At 43.3% G+C, this 23,387-nt stretch overlaps 1 protein-coding gene across 1 annotated transcript in view; it reads right to left on the bottom strand.

The window, feature by feature from the left end:
- dus1l (dihydrouridine synthase 1-like) overlaps positions 1-23,387 on the bottom strand; it is a 35,391-nt gene that overhangs the window by 11,377 nt on the left and 627 nt on the right. Inside the window, exons 2-8 of the mRNA XM_083648734.1 lie at positions 22,562-22,805; positions 19,508-19,616; positions 18,587-18,637; positions 18,209-18,321; positions 4,441-4,523; positions 2,012-2,115; positions 572-719 (exon numbers count right to left, since the gene is read on the bottom strand). Coding sequence (XP_083504860.1) covers positions 572-719; positions 2,012-2,115; positions 4,441-4,523; positions 18,209-18,321; positions 18,587-18,637; positions 19,508-19,616; positions 22,562-22,798 — 845 coding nt within the window. The 5' untranslated portion in view covers positions 22,799-22,805. The remainder of the gene's footprint in view (positions 1-571; positions 720-2,011; positions 2,116-4,440; positions 4,524-18,208; positions 18,322-18,586; positions 18,638-19,507; positions 19,617-22,561; positions 22,806-23,387) is intronic.

The following is a 23,387-nucleotide window of genomic DNA, read 5'->3' on the forward strand; positions in this document are numbered from 1 at the left end:
TCTGCCATAAAGCTACTAGCTGTCTGCCATGGAGCTACTAGCTGTCTGCCATAAAGCTACTAGCTGTCTACCATGGAGCTACTAGCTGTCTGCCATAAAGCTACTAGCTGTCTGCCATGGAGCTACTAGCTGTCTGCCATAAAGCTACTAGCTGTCTACCATAAAGCTACTAGCTGTCTGCCATAAAGCTACTAGCTGTCTACCATAAAGCTACTAGCTGTCTACCATAAAGCTACTAGCTGTTTACCATAAAGCGACTAGCTGTCTGCCATAAAGCTACTAGCTGTCTGCCATAAAGCTACTAGCTGTCTGCCATGGAGCTAACGATAACGGTTTCAAATGGCTCTTAAATACACTATATTTTTCTGTTTTAACCTTATAGATTAAATTGTCATCACATTCTCAATTTCCTGAGTGTTTTCTTAATTTTCGCTAGCCGACTAGTCTAAATTTTCATTTAATTGACAGGGAAATTAGTCACTAGGAACATCCCTAGTACACTACACACACACGCGCCCCGCGCGCGCACACACACACACACACACACACACACACACACACAGAGACATACGTGTGGTGCCAGAGCTTGAAGAGGTGGGCTCGTACGTAGGACAGGGTGCAGGGGGGGTGCTGCTTAACCACCTCCAGGTACTCCTCGGCCATCTCCCACACTGGGGGGCTGCGGCCCTCAAACAGCGCCGGGTTATGGAGGTTCCCCTCTGCAGACAGGACACACAAGAAAACCCAAAACTAAATTACTATTATGATTTTTTTTACTTCAATCACCAGACATCGTGTATGTGTTGTTAGTAAACTGCCTTTACCAACATTACCAACCAAATTCCCTCAAACTAAAGTGTTCAGCATGGTGCAGGTTGGAGACCACATTGCATTAATATGTGGGAGAGTATATAATGCATGTATATAATAGCAATGAGATTTGGGGATTTTTTTTTTTTTTTTAATCACACAGCTGCTTCTAGACTCGTTTTTTAAATCCTGCAGGCGGCACTGTTCCTGAAATGGAACTCAATGTGAGGTCAGCCCCAGCAGAACGTCCAGCAACAAGTGATGTCACAAAAGGAGAACGCCCATTTAGAATGCCACCTTTTTCTGCCCTGGAGGCCTGCACATTTTTTGTTTTGTTTTTCTGGGTATTTTCATACTAAATGTAAATTCAGAAAAAAAATTAAGCTGCACCAGGCTCTTTAACTTGCTATTAGGGATGCACCGATCCACTTTTTTCACTTCCGATCCGATTCCGATACCTGAATTTGGATATCTGCCGATACCGATATTATGCCGATACCATTTAGAGGTAAACTTAAACAATGGCTTAAGTCCAACCAGTCATGTGACCACAGGTAATATGTTTCTAGCCTCCAGTATTTTCGTGTATTGCTGCTATGTATTTTTGTAAGTGTATTGCTGCTATGTATTTTTGAATGTATTGTGCTACTTATGTTTTACGTTTTATATATTCTGTTTCTTGTTTTTTTTTGGTTTTTTTCTTCGGGGACAACGGATGGAAATTAGCCTTGTGCTAAATCCGGCAATTTTTACACTCTTATTATGTTCCAGGTGACTGTATCTGCTTCATGGTTTTTGTGTTCATTAATTTTGCACTGTCCCGTCCAAATAAATCAATCAATCAATCAATCAATCAATCAATCAATCAATCAATCAATCAATCTTTTCTTGAATATACAGTATAGGCAAAGACTTGACTTAAAGATTTTTTTTTAAAATATACCTTGCAAAAAGCAGACAAAATTAAGAAAATATACAAGGCAAAGAAGGATACTATTATACATGGGCAAATTACGGCCCGCGCTGGAATTGCAAAAAAGAAAATGAAATTCCGATGCGATCCGATCCGTGAATTAGTGCCAATAATATCGGCACCCGATACAGATATTGGATCGGATTGGCCCCATCCCTACTTGCTATCATTTAAGTGTAGCGGGCCTAAATACTTTCATTCATAGTAGAGATGTTGTGTGTTCCTCACCAGCGCACATCACACCGTGCACGCCCGTCTCCTGGATGCAGCACTCCACATCGCTCAGATGCTGAATGTTGCCGTTGGCGAACACGGGGATATTCACTGCTTTCCTGTGACACACACACAGCAAATATTGGAAATATTGCTAATTTTATTTTGAGGCACCATCTCTAGGGTTTGACCAATATTGCTTTTGAAGGCTGAAGCCGATACACTTGTATTGAATATGCCAATAGCTGACATCTTGTGTTCAATACATCTAAATATTTCTAATATTTTCCACTTTTTAATGTAAACAAGTGAAAACCTTTAAGGCTACGGCGCAGTGGTGTGGCCATTCAGCTTTAAAGCACCACGCCCCCTCCCACCACCCACATGCCCCTAGCTCCTCCCCCTACACACCGCTCGAATTCCAACTCTCTATGACAGAGGTGCCAAATTCTTTCCTATGAAGAGTCAAAAATCACATGAATCAGAATCAGCTTTATTGGCCAAGTATATAACGTAAATCCTCTAATATTGGCCGGGGCCTTTATTCACTAAGCCGCAGAGAGCCCCGGGCCTCTGTTGGAGGCAGGCTTATATTAGAGGCCTTTATTTCTTAAAATTAAACTCCCATGGACCTAATCCCTTCATTTCCTGACTTTTATTGCAAAACATTGCACAAACCAAACATTTCCATTTAAAGTTTAAGCAAATTAAAGCAAATAAATTAACTTCACAGTTAAGTTATGGTAATAACGATTGGATTAACCTGGAAGACCACAGGTATTAACACAATATAACATCAAAACTTAAATAAATGTGCCCAATGTCACATAAAAACTAAACAAATGGCAGACTGGCCAGTTTACAGCACAGTCAATAACAATCCAACACCACAGGTCACATAGTCACATGGTCACATGGTCAATCAAATGTAGCTACTGCCGTCTTTTGTGGCAGCGCTACGTTAATACAAACATGATAGAACAGGCACCAGGAGTTTACCGTATTCACCCTAGTTTTTGTTCCTTCGTTTTTTGACCGGGCCTGTATTGGAGGCAGGTCTTTATTTGCCGAAGGCGCACCAAGAGCGTTCTGACGCTCTGTGTTTCAACGGTTTTCTGACTCTCTCCCCATTCGACCACATAAACACAGAACACAACAACACGAAAATACACACATGGGGCTGCGTCTGTCCATATAAACACACTGCCACAGTATTGTATGCGTCAGAATTGATGGTAAATGGTAAATGGCCTGCATTTATATAGCGCTTTTATCCAAAGCGCTTTACAGTCAGTAGGTACATTCACGCATTCACACACCGATGGCGGCAGGCTACCACGCAGGGTGCTGGCACACCAACGGGTGCAATTTGGGGTTCAGTATCTTGCCCAAGGACACTTTGACATGGCTGGACTGGAGGAGCCGGGAATCGAACCACCGACCTCTTTTATCCAAAGCGATTAGTGGACGACCCGCTCTACCTCCTGAGCTACAGCCGCAATTGATGTTTTTGAGGGGAAACTTTTCTTTGAGGATACTTTTTTTTTAATGAAACAGTTGCATAGTATACCTTTAAACTTGCCAACCCTTACAGAAGCCCAAAATGTGGCTCTAATCTAGCAGATAACAAAAGAAGAAATTGACTCGGCTATAGCCAGATTGAAAAGGAACAAGTCCCCAGGCACGGACGGATTCACCACAGAATGCTATAAGTGTCTGAAGGAGGCTCTGACACCGCTGATGATGGCTTAAGTGTCTGAAGGAGGCTCTGACACCGCTGATGATGGCTTAAGTGTCTGAAGGAGGCTCTGACACCGCTGATGATGGCTTAAGTGTCTGAAGGAGGCTCTGACACCGCTGATGATGGCTTAAGTGTCTGAAGGAGGCTCTGACACCGCTGATGATGGCTTAAGGCTCTGACACCGCTGATGATGGCTTAAGGCTGAAACGCGTTTGCTTCTTGCCCTAATAAAATAAGAATAATGGGCTTGTTTACGGTCATTTTCAAGTGGGCTCACTCACTTTGGGAACCATGGCCTTAGATCTTCTAGTGTCACATGCTATCAGTCTTTTCATTCTAGCTTTAAAACTGATCCCGCTACAGCCTCTGAAAGACTGTCATGTCGGCCACAGACTTCCATCACCCCCTAGAATTAATTTAGACAAATCATTACTGAACAAATATACAATGGGCAAAGAAAATAAAACCTCATTTCAGGTTTTCCAGATACAAAAAGTCACTGTTTTATGTCGCTGTGGTGACAGGAATCGATCAAATCAAATCCTAGGTGAACACTAATATTGGCCAGTGAATATTGGTCGAAGCCTACTCTAAAGCATTTGAAGAAATGGAACATTCTGCAATGACATGTTGAATGTGAACATGTTGCAGTGTAGATGCATGTGAACATGTTGCAGTGTAGATGCGTGTGAACGCAACTCACCGTACAGCCTTGATGTGCTCCCAGCTAGCAATGCCAGTCATGGCTCCTTTCTGCTCTTTGGTTCGGCCATGTACCGTCAGCAGCTGGGAATGAGAGGGAGGAGCCCACATGTCTTATTATCAGGTTCCATTATAGGAAGGAGAGGGAGGAGCCAATTATCTTGATATAATGGTACCTGTCTTATTATCAGGTACCATTATAGGAATGAGAGGGAGGAGCCTACATGTCTTATTATCAGGTACCATTATAGGAATGAGAGGGAGGAGCCAACATGTCTTATTATCAGGTACCATTATAGAAATGAGAGGGAGGAGCCTACATGTTTTATTATCATGTACCATTATAGGAAGGAGTGGGAGGAGCCAACATGTCTTATTATCAGGTACCATTATAGGAAGGAGAGGGAGGAGCCAATTATCTTGATATAATGGTACCTGTCTTATTATCAGGTTCCATTATAGGAAGGAGAGGGAGGAGCCAATTATCTTGATATAATGGTACATGTCTTATTATCAGGTTCCATTATAGGAATGAGAGGGAGGAGCCAACATGTTTTATTATCAGGTACCATTATAGGAATGAGAGGGAGGAGCCTACATGTTTTATTATCAGGTACCATTATAGAAATGAGAGGGAGGAGCCTACATGTCTTATTATCAGGTACCATTATAGGAAGGAGAGGGAGGAGCCAACATGTCTTATTATCAGGTACCATTATAGAAATGAGAGGGAGGAGCCTACATGTCTTATTATCAGGTTCCATTATAGGAAGGAGAGGGAGGAGCCAACATGTCTTATTATCAGGTACCATTATAGGAATGAGAGGGAGGAGCCAACATGTCTTATTATCAGGTACCATTATAGGAAGGAGAGGGAGGAGCCAACATGTCTTATTATCAGGTACCATTATAGAAATGAGAGGGAGGAGCCTACATGTCTTATTATCAGGTTCCATTATAGGAATGAGAGGGAGGAGCCAACATGTCTTATTATCAGGTACCATTATAGGAAGGAGTGGGAGGAGCCTACATGTCTTATTATCAGGTACCATTATAGGAATGAGAGGGAGGAGCCTACATGTCTTATTATCAGGTACCATTATAGAAATGAGAGGGAGGAGCCTACATGTCTTATTATCAGGTACCATTATAGGAATGAGAGGGAGGAGCCTACATGTCTTATTATCAGGTACCATTATAGGAAGGAGTGGGAGGAGCCTACATGTCTTATTATCAGGTACCATTATAGAAATGAGAGGGAGGAGCCTACATGTCTTATTATCAGGTACCATTATAGAAATGAGAGGGAGGAGCCAACATGTCTTATTATCAGGTACCATTATAGGAAGGAGAGGGAGGAGCCAACATGTCTTATTATCAGGTACCATTATAGGAATGAGAGGGAGGAGCCTACATGTCTTATTATCAGGTACCATTATAGGAATGAGAGGGAGGAGCCAACATGTCTTATTATCAGGTACCATTATAGGAAGGAGAGGGAGGAGCCTACATGTCTTATTATCAGGTACCATTATAGGAATGAGAGGGAGGAGCCAACATGTCTTATTATCAGGTACCATTATAGGAATGAGAGGGAGGAGCCAACATGTCTTATTATCAGGTACCATTATAGAAATGAGAGGGAGGAGCCTACATGTCTTATTATCAGGTACCATTATAGGAATGAGAGGGAGGAGCCAACATGTCTTATTATCAGGTACCATTATAGAAATGAGAGGGAGGAGCCAACATGTCTTATTATCAGGTACCATTATAGAAATGAGAGGGAGGAGCCAACATGTCTTTTTATCAGGTTCCATTATAGGAAGGAGAGGGAGGAGCCTACATGTTTTATTATCAGGTACCATTATAGGAATGAGAGGGAGGAGCCAACATGTCTTATTATCAGGTACCATTATAGGAATGAGAGGGAGGAGCCAACATGTCTTATTATCAGGTACCATTATAGGAATGAGAGGGAGGAGCCAACATGTCTTATTATCAGGTACCATTATAGAAATGAGAGGGAGGAGCCTACATGTCTTATTATCAGGTACCATTATAGGAATGAGAGGGAGGAGCCTACATGTCTTATTATCAGGTACCATTATAGGAATGAGAGGGAGGAGCCTACATGTCTTATTATCAGGTTCCATTATAGGAATGAGAGGGAGGAGCCAACATGTCTTATTATCAGGTACCATTATAGAAATGAGAGGGAGGAGCCAACATGTCTTATTATCAGGTACCATTATAGGAAGGAGAGGGAGGAGCCAACATGTCTTATTATCAGGTACCATTATAGGAAGGAGTGGGAGGAGCTAACATGTCTTATTATCAGGTACCATTATAGGAAGGAGTGGGAGGAGCCAACATGTCTTATTATCAGGTACCATTATAGGAATGAGAGGGAGGAGCCTACATGTCTTATTATCAGGTACCATTATAGAAATGAGAGGGAGGAGCCAACATGTCTTATTATCAGGTTCCATTATAGGAATGAGAGGGAGGAGCCAACATGTCTTATTATCAGGTACCATTATAGGAAGGAGAGGGAGGAGCCAACATGTCTTATTATCAGGTACCATTATAGGAAGGAGAGGGAGGAGCCAACATGTCTTATTATCAGGTTCCATTATAGAAATGAGAGGGAGGAGCCTACATGTCTTATTATCAGGTACCATTATAGAAATGAGAGGGAGGAGCCAACATGTCTTATTATCAGGTACCATTATAGGAATGAGAGGGAGGAGCCAACATGTCTTATTATCAGGTTCCATTATAGAAATGAGAGGGAGGAGCCTACATGTCTTATTATCAGGTTCCATTATAGGAATGAGAGGGAGGAGCCAACATGTCTTATTATCAGGTACCATTATAGAAATGAGAGGGAGGAGCCAACATGTCTTATTATCAGGTACCATTATAGAAATGAGAGGGAGGAGCCAACATGTCTTATTATCAGGTACCATTATAGGAATGAGAGGGAGGAGCCAACATGTCTTATTATCAGGTTCCATTATAGAAATGAGAGGGAGGAGCCAACATGTCTTATTATCAGGTACCATTATAGAAATGAGAGGGAGGAGCCTACATGTCTTATTATCAGGTACCATTATAGAAATGAGAGGGAGGAGCCAACATGTCTTATTATCAGGTTCCATTATAGGAATGAGAGGGAGGAGCCAACATGTCTTATTATCAGGTACCATTATAGGAAGGAGAGGGAGGAGCCAACATGTCTTATTATCAGGTACCATTATAGGAAGGAGAGGGAGGAGCCAACATGTCTTATTATCAGGTTCCATTATAGAAATGAGAGGGAGGAGCCTACATGTCTTATTATCAGGTACCATTATAGAAATGAGAGGGAGGAGCCAACATGTCTTATTATCAGGTACCATTATAGGAATGAGAGGGAGGAGCCAACATGTCTTATTATCAGGTTCCATTATAGAAATGAGAGGGAGGAGCCTACATGTCTTATTATCAGGTACCATTATAGGAATGAGAGGGAGGAGCCTACATGTCTTATTATCAGGTACCATTATAGGAATGAGAGGGAGGAGCCTACATGTCTTATTATCAGGTACCATTATAGGAAGGAGAGGGAGGAGCCAACATGTCTTATTATCAGGTTCCATTATAGGAATGAGAGGGAGGAGCCTACATGTCTTATTATCAGGTACCATTATAGGAAGGAGAGGGAGGAGCCTACATGTCTTATTATCAGGTACCATTATAGGAATGAGAGGGAGGAGCCAACATGTCTTATTATCAGGTACCATTATAGAAATGAGAGGGAGGAGCCAACATGTCTTATTATCAGGTACCATTATAGAAATGAGAGGGAGGAGCCAACATGTCTTATTATCAGGTACCATTATAGAAATGAGAGGGAGGAGCCAACATGTCTTATTATCAGGTACCATTATAGGAATGAGAGGGAGGAGCCAACATGTCTTATTATCAGGTACCATTATAGGAATGAGAGGGAGGAGCCAACATGTCTTATTATCAGGTACCATTATAGAAATGAGAGGGAGGAGCCAACATGTCTTATTATCAGGTACCATTATAGAAATGAGAGGGAGGAGCCAACATGTCTTATTATCAGGTACCATTATAGGAATGAGAGGGAGGAGCCAACATGTCTTATTATCAGGTACCATTATAGAAATGAGAGGGAGGAGCCTACATGTCTTATTATCAGGTACCATTATAGGAATGAGAGGGAGGAGCCTACATGTCTTATTATCAGGTACCATTATAGGAAGGAGAGGGAGGAGCCAACATGTCTTATTATCAGGTACCATTATAGAAATGAGAGGGAGGAGCCAACATGTCTTATTATCAGGTACCATTATAGGAATGAGAGGGAGGAGCCAACATGTCTTATTATCAGGTACCATTATAGAAATGAGAGGGAGGAGCCAACATGTCTTATCAGGTACCATTATAGGAAGGAGAGGGAGGAGCCTACATGTCTTATTATCAGGTACCATTATAGGAATGAGAGGGAGGAGCCTACATGTTTTATTATCAGGTACCATTATAGAAATGAGAGGGAGGAGCCTACATGTCTTATTATCAGGTACCATTATAGGAATGAGAGGGAGGAGCCAACATGTCTTATTATCAGGTACCATTATAGGAAGGAGAGGGAGGAGCCTACATGTCTTATTATCAGGTACCATTATAGAAATGAGAGGGAGGAGCCTACATGTTTTATTATCAGGTACCATTATAGGAATGAGAGGGAGGAGCCTACATGTCTTATTATCAGGTACCATTATAGGAATGAGAGGGAGGAGCCAACATGTCTTATTATCAGGTACCATTATAGAAATGAGAGGGAGGAGCCTACATGTCTTATTATCAGGTACCATTATAGGAATGAGAGGGAGGAGCCTACATGTCTTATTATCAGGTACCATTATAGGAATGAGAGGGAGGAGCCAACATGTCTTATTATCAGGTACCATTATAGAAATGAGAGGGAGGAGCCAACATGTCTTATTATCAGGTTCCATTATAGGAATGAGAGGGAGGAGCCAACATGTCTTATTATCAGGTACCATTATAGGAAGGAGAGGGAGGAGCCAACATGTCTTATTATCAGGTACCATTATAGGAAGGAGAGGGAGGAGCCAACATGTCTTATTATCAGGTTCCATTATAGAAATGAGAGGGAGGAGCCTACATGTCTTATTATCAGGTACCATTATAGAAATGAGAGGGAGGAGCCAACATGTCTTATTATCAGGTACCATTATAGGAATGAGAGGGAGGAGCCAACATGTCTTATTATCAGGTTCCATTATAGAAATGAGAGGGAGGAGCCTACATGTCTTATTATCAGGTTCCATTATAGGAATGAGAGGGAGGAGCCAACATGTCTTATTATCAGGTACCATTATAGAAATGAGAGGGAGGAGCCAACATGTCTTATTATCAGGTACCATTATAGAAATGAGAGGGAGGAGCCAACATGTCTTATTATCAGGTACCATTATAGGAATGAGAGGGAGGAGCCAACATGTCTTATTATCAGGTTCCATTATAGAAATGAGAGGGAGGAGCCAACATGTCTTATTATCAGGTACCATTATAGAAATGAGAGGGAGGAGCCTACATGTCTTATTATCAGGTACCATTATAGAAATGAGAGGGAGGAGCCAACATGTCTTATTATCAGGTTCCATTATAGGAATGAGAGGGAGGAGCCAACATGTCTTATTATCAGGTACCATTATAGGAAGGAGAGGGAGGAGCCAACATGTCTTATTATCAGGTACCATTATAGGAAGGAGAGGGAGGAGCCAACATGTCTTATTATCAGGTTCCATTATAGAAATGAGAGGGAGGAGCCTACATGTCTTATTATCAGGTACCATTATAGAAATGAGAGGGAGGAGCCAACATGTCTTATTATCAGGTACCATTATAGGAATGAGAGGGAGGAGCCAACATGTCTTATTATCAGGTTCCATTATAGAAATGAGAGGGAGGAGCCTACATGTCTTATTATCAGGTACCATTATAGGAATGAGAGGGAGGAGCCTACATGTCTTATTATCAGGTACCATTATAGGAATGAGAGGGAGGAGCCTACATGTCTTATTATCAGGTACCATTATAGGAAGGAGAGGGAGGAGCCAACATGTCTTATTATCAGGTTCCATTATAGGAATGAGAGGGAGGAGCCTACATGTCTTATTATCAGGTACCATTATAGGAAGGAGAGGGAGGAGCCTACATGTCTTATTATCAGGTACCATTATAGGAATGAGAGGGAGGAGCCAACATGTCTTATTATCAGGTACCATTATAGAAATGAGAGGGAGGAGCCAACATGTCTTATTATCAGGTACCATTATAGAAATGAGAGGGAGGAGCCAACATGTCTTATTATCAGGTACCATTATAGAAATGAGAGGGAGGAGCCAACATGTCTTATTATCAGGTACCATTATAGGAATGAGAGGGAGGAGCCAACATGTCTTATTATCAGGTACCATTATAGGAATGAGAGGGAGGAGCCAACATGTCTTATTATCAGGTACCATTATAGAAATGAGAGGGAGGAGCCAACATGTCTTATTATCAGGTACCATTATAGAAATGAGAGGGAGGAGCCAACATGTCTTATTATCAGGTACCATTATAGGAATGAGAGGGAGGAGCCAACATGTCTTATTATCAGGTACCATTATAGAAATGAGAGGGAGGAGCCTACATGTCTTATTATCAGGTACCATTATAGGAATGAGAGGGAGGAGCCTACATGTCTTATTATCAGGTACCATTATAGGAAGGAGAGGGAGGAGCCAACATGTCTTATTATCAGGTACCATTATAGAAATGAGAGGGAGGAGCCAACATGTCTTATTATCAGGTACCATTATAGGAATGAGAGGGAGGAGCCAACATGTCTTATTATCAGGTACCATTATAGAAATGAGAGGGAGGAGCCAACATGTCTTATCAGGTACCATTATAGGAAGGAGAGGGAGGAGCCTACATGTCTTATTATCAGGTACCATTATAGGAATGAGAGGGAGGAGCCTACATGTTTTATTATCAGGTACCATTATAGAAATGAGAGGGAGGAGCCTACATGTCTTATTATCAGGTACCATTATAGGAATGAGAGGGAGGAGCCAACATGTCTTATTATCAGGTACCATTATAGGAAGGAGAGGGAGGAGCCTACATGTCTTATTATCAGGTACCATTATAGAAATGAGAGGGAGGAGCCTACATGTTTTATTATCAGGTACCATTATAGGAATGAGAGGGAGGAGCCTACATGTCTTATTATCAGGTTCCATTATAGGAAGGAGAGGGAGGAGCCTACATGTTTTATTATCAGGTACCATTATAGGAATGAGAGGGAGGAGCCTACATGTCTTATTATCAGGTACCATTATAGAAATGAGAGGGAGGAGCCTACATGTTTTATTATCAGGTACCATTATAGGAATGAGAGGGAGGAGCCAACATGTCTTATTATCAGGTTCCATTATAGGAATGAGAGGGAGGAGCCTACATGTCTTATTATCAGGTTCCATTATAGGAATGAGAGGGAGGAGCCTACATGTCTTATTATCAGGTTCCATTATAGGAATGAGAGGGAGGAGCCAACATGTCTTATTATCAGGTACCATTATAGAAATGAGAGGGAGGAGCCTACATGTCTTATTATCAGGTTCCATTATAGGAATGAGAGGGAGGAGCCAACATGTCTTATTATCAGGTACCATTATAGAAATGAGAGGGAGGAGCCTACATGTCTTATTATCAGGTTCCATTATAGGAATGAGAGGGAGGAGCCAACATGTCTTATTATCAGGTACCATTATAGAAATGAGAGGGAGGAGCCTACATGTTTTATTATCAGGTACCATTATAGGAATGAGAGGGAGGAGCCAACATGTCTTATTATCAGGTTCCATTATAGGAATGAGAGGGAGGAGCCTACATGTCTTATTATCAGGTTCCATTATAGGAATGAGAGGGAGGAGCCTACATGTCTTATTATCAGGTTCCATTATAGGAATGAGAGGGAGGAGCCAACATGTCTTATTATCAGGTTCCATTATAGAAATGAGAGGGAGGAGCCTACATGTCTTATTATCAGGTTCCATTATAGGAATGAGAGGGAGGAGCCAACATGTCTTATTATCAGGTACCATTATAGAAATGAGAGGGAGGAGCCAACATGTCTTAACCGTCGACATCCCTCGGCGGGACGCTGCGCTACTGGCCAATCAGGAACGCCGCTGGCAGTAACAGTAATGGCTGCCTCCGTGGCTGTCCATCTCGAGCAGTAACGTCGTTTGTCGCACTGGTTGTATTAAGATATGGTAAAGATTACAGTAGGTTTAGCACTGCCTCAGCATCAAAGACATGCTAGAACTCTCTCACTTGTCAGCATGGCCACACTGCTGTCCCAAGGAATCACAGGACGAGAAATGGGAGGAAGTATTCACCTTATGTAGCCACGCCCATTTGACCCGGTTGTGTGGCCGTATCAAAACTTCCGGCTAAAAATAATAATAAAATAAAATAAAATAAATGTATGGCTGCGCTGCTCGCATTCCAGGGAATTACATTAACGTCTGCGGGTCTTATTGACGTTAGTGGCTTGCGCTGCCTCGGAGGAGAGACAACTATCTGAAGCTTTCTTTGTTGGAGTCCAGGTATGTTTTACAAGAAAGTGCTCGTCATTGTCAACGATAACGTTATCTGACCTGGCTAACAGTGGATACTCGCTTGCTTGCTGTGTACCGGCTCAAAGTAGTAGGCTACGTTCTTTATTTGACCCCTTCACTGTCCGCTCCAAAAACAACTCTCTTATTTTGCGCCGTGACCGCCGGAAGTGTTAAAAGGACCTGGAAGAATTTGGCCCACTGTAAGGTCTGAACATAAGGTGAATAGTGCTGACACAGAGTATCACATGACACTAGGGATGTCACGATACCAGAAATGTAGTAGTCGATGCCGATACCAGTGAAATTCCACGATACTCGATTCTTTTCGATACCACAGTAAAAATAAAAACAAAGCGATAAATCCCATGTATTTCAACATACACTCCTTTATTAGAACCATTTGAAGTGATGTGTAGCCTTCAGTATTTAAAACAAACAATACTGTGTGCGTTTAAACAGAACAAGTGGCATGTAGCCTTAAAGTAAACAAAATACAATACTGTGTGCATGTAGCCTTCAAGTATAAAAAATATACTGTGCTAACAAGTGGCATGTAGCCTTCAAGTATTAAACAATAACATAAAATACTGTGCATAACAGCCTTCAAGTATAAAAAATAATAAGTTTGTGCTTAGGTAGGTACCAAGTAAGTACAACAAGTGGCATGTAGCCTTCAAGTATTAAACAATAAAATAACATACTGTGCATATAGCTTTCAAGTAAAACAAATAATACTACTGTGCTTAGGTAACATCAAGTGGAGTGGCATATAGCCTTCAAGTATTAACCAATACAACAAGTACTGTGCATAATAGCTTTCAAGTATAAAAAAATACTGTGTTTAGGTACCAACAAGTAGCATGTAGCAGTCAGCTATTTCAAACAAACAATACTGTGCTTACTGCTTATTTACAATCAACTTGTTTCGGATGGCACAACATTTCAATTGCAGTACCCCACCAACATGAACGGAAAGAAGAAAATTATAAATCTGATTAAAATAAACCACTAACTTCACATTATAAAAACAGAACAGTGACATGGCATAACCAGCCCGGTCCAGCCGAGGCAGGTGGGGAAATGAAAAAAAAAAAAGTAGGCTAGAATAAGGAGAACACTGACCAGGCTCCAAGTATCAAGTCCAGCACTGGCTACCTAGCCTTAACATAAGAAAAGCACCTGACACAAAGAGGAACTGTGTACACTGTGTCCAGCTCAAACTACTAATTGCTGTACATAATAAAAAATAGCAGCAGCAGTAAAGAATACAATAGGATTATGTGCTACCATTTTGTGGAGATGCCATATTCCTATAAGAATGGGATCACTTTTCATGGCTTATTGAACTTTTTCTTTATCAATTCAAGGTTTTGGGCAAGGAACACCAGCATGTCAATGTTCTCTTGGGTCAGTCTTGCTCGTCTTGGACTGACAATAATCCCTGAGGTACTGAATACTCTCTCAGAAGCACAGCTTGATGCAGCAATACACATGTACTTTCTGGCAAAATCAGATAGCAGAGGTAATGTGTTTCCATGGGTTTTCCACCAGGAGAGTGGGTCCTGCTCAGATTCAGCATCGAGTTCTGGCATTTTACTGTATAGCAGAAACTCACCATTTAACCTATCACTCGGGGAAGTCGTGGGGGGCGCTGCTTGAGTGGCATCATTGCCTTTCCTTTCCCCTTGTATGTTCGACAGCAGGTGTTTCAAATCAGTCTTTGACTTTTTGGATGGCCTGGCTTGGCTTGTTGAGGCCTCTGCTTGTCCTGGGGCTCCTGGCAGTGGCACATCAGCAGCAGCAGCTTGTCCTGGGGCTCCTGGCAGTGGCACATCAGCAGCAGCAGCTTGTCCTGGGGCTCCTGGCAGTGGCACATCAGCAGCAGCAGCTTGTCCTGGGGCTCCTGGCAGTGGCACATCAGCAGCAACAGCTTGTCCTGGGGCTCCTGGCAGTGGCACATCAGCAGCAGCAGCTTGTCCTGGGGCTCCTGGCAGTGGCACATCAGCAGCAGCAGCTTGTCCTGGGGCTCCTGGCAGTGGCACATCAGCAGCAGCAGCTTGTCCTGGGGCTCCTGGCAGTGGACATCAGCAGCAGCAGCTTGTCCTGGGGCTCCTGGCAGTGGACATCAGCAGCAGCAGCTTGTCCTGGGGCTCCTGGCAGTGGCACATCAGCAGCAGCAGCTTGTCCTGGGGCTCCTGGCAGTGGCACATCAGCAGCAGCAGCTTGTCCTGGGGCTCCTGGCAGTGGACATCAGCAGCAGCAGCTTGTCCTGGGGCTCCTGGCAGTGGACATCAGCAGCAGCAGCTTGTCCTGGGGCTCCTGGCAGTGGCACATCAGCAGCAGCAGCTTGTCCTGGGGCTCCTGGCAGTGGCACATCAGCAGCAGCAGCTTGTCCTGGGGCTCCTGGCAGTGGACATCAGCAGCAGCAGCTTGTCCTGGGGCTCCTGGCAGTGGACATCAGCAGCAGCAGCTTGTCCTGGGGCTCCTGGCAGTGGCACATCAGCAGCAGCAGCTTGTCCTGGGGCTCCTGGCAGTGGCACATCAGCAGCAGCAGCTTCCCTTACTTGGTCCAGAAGACTTTGTTTGACATCAGCCTCAAGGCGAACAAAGCTGTCTTTAAACCTAGGGTCAAGGTATGTCGCTGTGTTCAAAAGCAGCTGTAGCTTTTTCTCATCGTAATGTTCGTCTAGATCTGCTTTGATTTCAAGCTTCATCTGACCAGCAAGTACAGAATCATCCTCTTCATCATCGAGGCAACTGAATATCTTCCACATCACTGGTAAGACAGAGGAGAGTGTTGTGTTCTTCTCACCACAGTGCATCAGTAAAAGGGCTCAGTGGTGCAAGGACATCCCTCAGAGTCTCTAAAGCTGTAATGTCACTTTCTCTGGGCATCAGATGCCATTTCTTTCTGTCCTCTACCAGCACCGCACAAACAGCTTGCTGCTGCTCCAAGAACCTTTCCACCATATTATGTAGAATTCCACCTAGTGGGTTCATCATGTATGAGTTTATGGGCCGGGAGATCTTTGATTTCTGACTGTTTTTTGACAAATTGACGTGAAAGCTTTGGTGATCTGGTGAAGGAAGATATGGTTTTACGAAGCCGTGACAGTGCTGCAGATACACTCTTATTATCGACGGCTTTGTTGACTGCATTGTGAAGAACATGGCCAAAACATGGGACCCATTTGAAGTCAGTCTGAAATGCCTTCTTGTTGTTTGAGGCACTGTCTGTTGTGATGCCTGCCATTTTTGAAAGGTCTAGCCTCCAATCAAATTCAACCTTCTCTTCAAATGCCTCCCTCAAACTCTCACCTGAGTGGTCTGAGTTCAGACCACTGCACCCTAAACACCAGGACTGCATTTCCCATGTCTTGGTTATGTACTGAATAGTCACAGACATGAAGGTGTCGGCAGATCTGCTTGTCCACAGATCAGTTGTGCAGGCATAGAATTGCTTCTCTTTGAAATGCTGGGTGATGAGGTTTCTAGTTTCAGTGTAGAGTTTGGGGATCTCTGTGTACATGAAGTAATTCCTACATGGTAGCTCATATCTGGGGTTGAACTTTTCAAGCATTTTCTGGAATCCATGCTTTTCTACGGTGTAGATAGGAACTTTGTCCATGCATATGAATTCAGCAACTGCCCTATCTAATTTCCGTGCTTCATGTGAGTCATGGTCATATTTTTTGAGCTTCAGAAAAGCCTCCGTTATTGTTGGCTGTTGCTGCTGGCTGTTGCTGGCTTTGCCCTGGCCCGGCCCTGTCCTCCTGGTCCAAGTCCTCCTCTGGCTCATACTGTGAAAGAAAATATATATTTAATTTAGTAGGTACAGCTTAATGACTATAAAAACAACACACACACACACACAGTGCAAGCAGTAGTTTACTGACATGGAGTGGTGACATTTAAAACGTTTTTTTTAATCGTTTTTTTTGACAGAGTGAACGGTAGCCTATTACAACCGCGCACACACACACACACACACACACACACACAACTAAACAGCAATGCCAGCCTTCCTTCTCAAACAAAACGTTTGATAACTTATTATTTCAGGGTTGTTTAACATTACCTTAGGTAACGTTATTAATAGATGGACAATGACAACACGTGTTAACACGTTGTCAAGTTATGTTACGTTGAAATGAAACGCACTCACCTTGAAATCTTATTATTTCAGGGTTGTTTAACGTTAGCTTAGGTAACGTTATCAATAGATGGGCAATGACAACACGTGTTAACAACACGTTACGTTACGTTGAAATGAAACGCACTCACCTTGAAATCTTTGTAGAGATGGATGTCGGTCTTTTAGATGCTTCGCTAAGTTGGAAGTGCTCCCCCCTTTCGTCTGGAAACTGCGCCGGCAGCGTTTGCATACAGGTTTATCGGGTTCAATTATTAATCCATGCTCATCAGCCTCGAATCCAAAGTACTTCCATACCCGACTTTTGGTGTTTTTCTTGGCAACTAATGGAGGGTCAGCTGTCGCTGCAGTTGTTGAAGAAGCAGATGCGGGTGCCGCCGCCATGTTGCATGTTGTTTTCCTGTGTGTAGTGTGTGGGTAGGTAGTCACGTGTTCACGAAAAAAGGTTGCCAGATAACTGCTGATTTACAGCCCAAAAACAACACAAAATTTAGCAACCAGATTTGCCTCCTCGGTTCCCGTCGGTACTTTGGGTATTGGAGGAAAGCGAGGACCGTCACGTTTTCAGAATGTTGGTATCGACTTGGTACCGAAGTATCGGTTCTCATGACATCCCTACATGACACTGAGTATCACATGACACTGAGGATCACATGACACTGAGTATCACATGACACAGAGTATCACATGACACAGAGTATCACATGACACAGAGTATCACATGACACTGAGTATCACATGACACTGAGTATCACATGACACTGAGTATCACATGACACTGAGTATCACATGACACTGAGTATCACATGACACTGAGTATCACATGACACTGAGGATCACATGACACTGAGGATCACAGGCAGAGAGCGCTCAAATTCAAAGTATGACTATGTTCATACCTGACATCCAGCTTTCTCCAGCATCTGGGCATAGCGGACGGTCTTGTCCACCTCCTGGAACACGCGGATCTTACATGTGATGGGCACCGAGATCTTCTCATTGGCCAACTTGACTATGGAAAATAAACAAAACATCTTGAACATCTTGCTTATTTCCTGTATAAAAGGATTGATTTCTGAGTGAGTTGTTTGTGATTCATTGCCAAAAATGCTTGACTTTGTAGTGGGACTGTTAATTTGGCCATGTCATGGCTGTAATTTTAAGTTCCCTAAAACACTGGAAAGGTTGGCTGAATCTACGCAAAATATTGCAATCGCAAAACCTCAAATTCCTGGAGGGACAGATAAACGGCTCATTTGTCTTTTCATTTGACTTACCCATTTTCTCCAACAGCTCCCATTCGTCTTGCAGGAAAACTCCATAGTGTCCTGAGAAAGACAAGCATCGGGGAGCTCTTCATTCCTTTCTAAATGTTTGTTGTTCTTCAGAGTTGGCAAAGTGAAGTCCACATCATATTCTGTGACTGTCAGAAAATAGGTCATTCAGCAAAGCAACGTTTTGTGCAACGCGAGGCAGAGATTTCTCTGTGAATCATCACAGGGCAGTCGCTCGCTTTAGTGTGATTCAGCAATGACATGCCTCCTATCATAAAACACGTTTTCTTCAAAATACTGATCGTTTAAATCTTTTAAACCTGCCGCTGGCGTAATGCCAGGACAGGAGTGTACAGTACACACGCAACATCAAATGCATGGGATGGTAAAAAAAAATACCAATAGCAGCACCGAACGTCCAGAACGTTATCAATACTCCTGGTACCGACCAATCAGGAAGCGGTACCAAATAATACCGGTGCTCGATACTAGGGATGCACGATATATCGGCAATCATATCGGTATCGGCCGATGTTAGTAATTTTTTAACATATCGGTATCGGTCAGATGTTGCAATGTTAATATCGGTTATCATTATCAGCCAAATTCTTCACATTGATATGAAATAATGCAGTAAATCTATGATTTATGGGCTTTTCCAAAGGCTTTGCAAATAAAGAAATGCATAACTTTTTCAAATTCAGTGTTAACATGTGTTTTTCATTATGTACAAAATGTGATGATCATAAAAATGTGGTTTTATACAGATCATATCGACATCGGTAAATATCGGTTATCGGCCATAACAGCAATCGGTTATCGGCATCGGCCAAAATTTTCATATCGGTGCATCCCTACTCGATACCCATCCCTACCTATTACCAATACATCAACGCTTGATACACATGGTGGTGATGCTAGTACCTCTCTTGGCGATCATCTGCGGACAGCCCAGGTTAAGGTCAATGGCATCGCAGTAGTCCTGGGCCAGCAGAGCAGCCTGAATGAACACCCCAGGGTCGTTGGCACAGAACTGAAAACACAAGAAACACATGATGGCTTATGAGCGTTTCTCAAACTGTTTCAGGTCAACAACACCTACTTTAGTCCAGGGGCCCAAACCATGAATGGAGGAGAAACAGATCCAGGATCTGTCCCCTTGATCTGGTTTGACTTGGCCAAATCATTGCAATCAACCTAAACGATACCACGACGGTGGTTATCAGCTGGGTCTGTCAATTTAGGATTTCCCTATACAGCTCTGAGCTCGTGCACATGAAAGAGGCGTGGTTTGTAACAGCACAGAGCCAGACTACTACTTAGGGTTGCACGATATACCGGTATTAGTATGGTACCGCGGTTCCCTGCCGTTAAAAAGGATACTATACCACGTTAATTTAGTACCGATACTTAAAAAAATGTCATGGGTTGCGTCAGTGTGCGACCGTGGTGTTTGTTAGCGGAGGAGAGAGACAGCGGCATTAAAGTTGAGAGCCTGTCTCCCACTTCACGTGAAGGCAACACATCGTTGCCTTGAACCAATGGTGACTCGTGAAAAGTGAAAAAAAGCTCTCCCTGACTCTGTCTGCTTCATGTGTGGGCGTGCCGACCATGGTGCCGACTTTCCCCTCTTCCCTCTCTGCTCGCTCTCTGGCCACTCAGTCCTCAGTCACTGCAGCACCCGACATACAGGACAGACACAGCGAAAATGGCAGTGGCGTCTTCTAGTCTTGCAAGCCGACCAACGCTTGTAGAAAAAGCAGATGCACGAAGCGAAATATGGAAATATTTAGTATATGTTGCCGACAGCGAAGGCAAGCCCGTGGACACATCGAAACCAGTGTGTAAAAGGTGCTTCAACGCGACCCAAGCGAAAGGCTCAAACACATCGAACCTGGCTAAACATCTTGCCGACAGGCACCCCGACCTGTTCAAAGAGTTTAAAGACCGACAGGTTAGCGAACGTGAACGATAAACATACATGCCCTCAAATAAGTCCAACGAGTATTGTGTGACAAGCGAACTTGTTTAACTGAAAAAGTTCGCTTGTCACAATAGCCTACTCGTTTACAATGAAACACGAGGCAATGTGCTGGAGCACATATCTCTGCCAAGGAGCAAGTCATGACATGTAACGTTTAGGGGAGGGGACATCAGATGACTGCATACCATGTACAATATTTAATAACACTATGGTCCTCAATGCCAGTGTTATTAAAGCTTTTACATGGTAAGCAGTCTGATGTCACCTATCCTAATATTTACAATAATCCCAATTATTAATGATATACGAATTCATTGTAAAAAACACCTAGCCTACATGTAGCCTATGGGGGGGGTACACCACATAATAAACCTACATTTCAATAGCCTACATTTATGTGTGAAAATAATATATATTACTAGATTAACCATAAATCAGGCACTTCATGTTAATGAAGCTTAGGAGCTGCAAGTACAGAGTACTTTTTTTTATAAAACAAATAGCTATAATAGTGTAGCAGCTGTGTGAAAATATATTTTATTTATATTATTCATAAGTTTAAACGGTTCACATTCCTTTAAAATATGTTTACAGGAGAGATTATGTTAATTTTACACTAGATAATAAAAGTTCTAGCATGTTCAGCGCCACACGTGGTGGCAGTACTACCAGCATGTAGTAAAATGACTACATGGCTGTGCATTACCTTGTTAAATCAATAAAATAAATTTTAAGTTTTGTCCCCTCTATTTATTCAAATACTTTTCTTGATGTTTTAGTTTTTTGCCGTGGTATCGTTTCAGTATCGGTATCGAGATACTTAGGCAGGTATCGGTATCGAACTCATAATTTTGGTATCTGGACATCCCTACTACTACTACAGCACAGAGCCAGACTACTACAGCACAGAGCCAGACTACTACAGCACAGAGCCAGACTACTACTACAGCACAGAGCCAGACTACTACAGCACAGAGCCAGGCTACTACTACAGCACAGAGCCAGACTACTACTACTACAGCACAGAGCCAGACTACTACAGCACAGAGCCAGACTACTACAGCACAGAGCCAGACTACTACTACAGCACAGAGCCAGACTACTACAGCACAGAGCCAGGCTACTACAGCACAGAGCCAGACTACTACAGCACAGAGCCAGACTACTACTACAGCACAGAGCCAGACTACTACTACAGCACAGAGCCAGACTACTACAGCACAGAGCCAGACTACTACTACAGCACAGAGCCAGACTACTACAGCACAGAGCCAGACTACTACAGCACAGAGCCAGGCGACTGAAACAGTAGGCTGTCACTACCAGCAATATTGAACGGCGCAAAACAAATAACATTAACGTACAGATCCTGACCAACGTGTTTAACTAGCTGGCAGAAAACAGAGAATTACTGCCGGATATAACGTTAGATTCGCGTGGGCTCAGTTTTGAACCTAATGAGAGAGAAAGTTATGGAGATATAGAAACTACAGCAGCAGCAGCTGCTGTATGTAATGGAGCAACATCAACTTTCACAGGCAAGTTAAATTCACAGTTGACTTGTACTCACTTTGGCTTGAAAACAGTAAAGAATGTGAAGTTTCATCTTTGTTTTAACGTTTTCACAACACAGCTGAATTCTCACACGCGGGGGGACGCACAGGCCGCATTAAACAAGCGCACCCAGTTCAGAGAAGCAGTAGAGCGGAGGGGGAAGGGAGGCTTCTCTGAACTGGGTGCGCTTGTTTAATGCCGCCCGCGTGTCCCCCGGTCTAACCCTATTCCATGCGTGTCCCACTCACACGGTGAGTGGACTTGGCTTTTTTTATTATTAAAACTGCAAAATGTTAATTCGAACAGATAATTAAATCACAATGATCCGATGTAGAAGGCCCAGAGGTCGATGGGGCTCGGCCCATCATGATGGTCGATGCCATCGTCCATCGTGCCAACCCTAAAATGGCTGGAGAGTGTGTGTGTGTGTGTCTCCTCACCTGTGTGATGAGGGGCCTGTCCTCCTGACAGACTTCATTGTAGAGGTTTTCTCTCCTGTAGTTGGCGTCGCGTACGAACACCTGCGCGTGCAGCATGGGCGTGTAGCACAGCTGGGCGCCGTGCCGGCGACTCAGCAGGCGCCAGGCCAGCTCGCTCTGGTCCACCATGGGTGCCACCACGAAGCGCGCCCCCTTCAGGGTGTTCCTCCAGAACTCCACGCCCTGCAGCTTGGCCATCAGCTCACTGCACCAGGGAGGGAGAGACGTTTGAATAGGGGCCGACCCATTAATCGGCCGGCCGATTAGTCGGGCCGATTATTGGCATTTTTAAATGCCAATAATTGTCCGCTGCTCGCACTCACAAGGCCGATCATTAAGGCTGATTATTACAAAAGATGATGCGGATGAAGGGAAAGGGAAAGAAAGTGGCTGCTGCACCACCTGGCTATAGTGAAGACTTCAGCTAAAAACAGGGTGTAAATGACATCTTTTCAAGACAACTTGGCATCTCAGGGCTTGTGGAGACTTGCATTACGCCATGTGAGCAGTATGGAAGCATTTTATGTATTTATGTGTGTTATTTTTTACATTTTTGCTCATGGCCACCTTCACACTCAGCAGACAGCTCTCTGTGCCTGCCGCGGCTGGAGTTACCCAGTAGTACACTGACTGTATGCAAGTACCTCATAGGACCCCACTTCAAACAAAGCAAACTATCCCTTTACGTTTCCTCAGTCACCATCATCTTTTGTAAACACATTTCTCCCATCAAATGACAGCAAATCTAATCTTTTGGAGCCCCTGCTCTAGTCTACACAGACAGTAA

Source organism: Poromitra crassiceps (genome assembly GCF_964638095.1).
Source record: "Poromitra crassiceps genome assembly, chromosome: 13".
In the NCBI taxonomy this organism is placed as follows: domain Eukaryota; kingdom Metazoa; phylum Chordata; class Actinopteri; order Beryciformes; family Melamphaidae; genus Poromitra; species Poromitra crassiceps.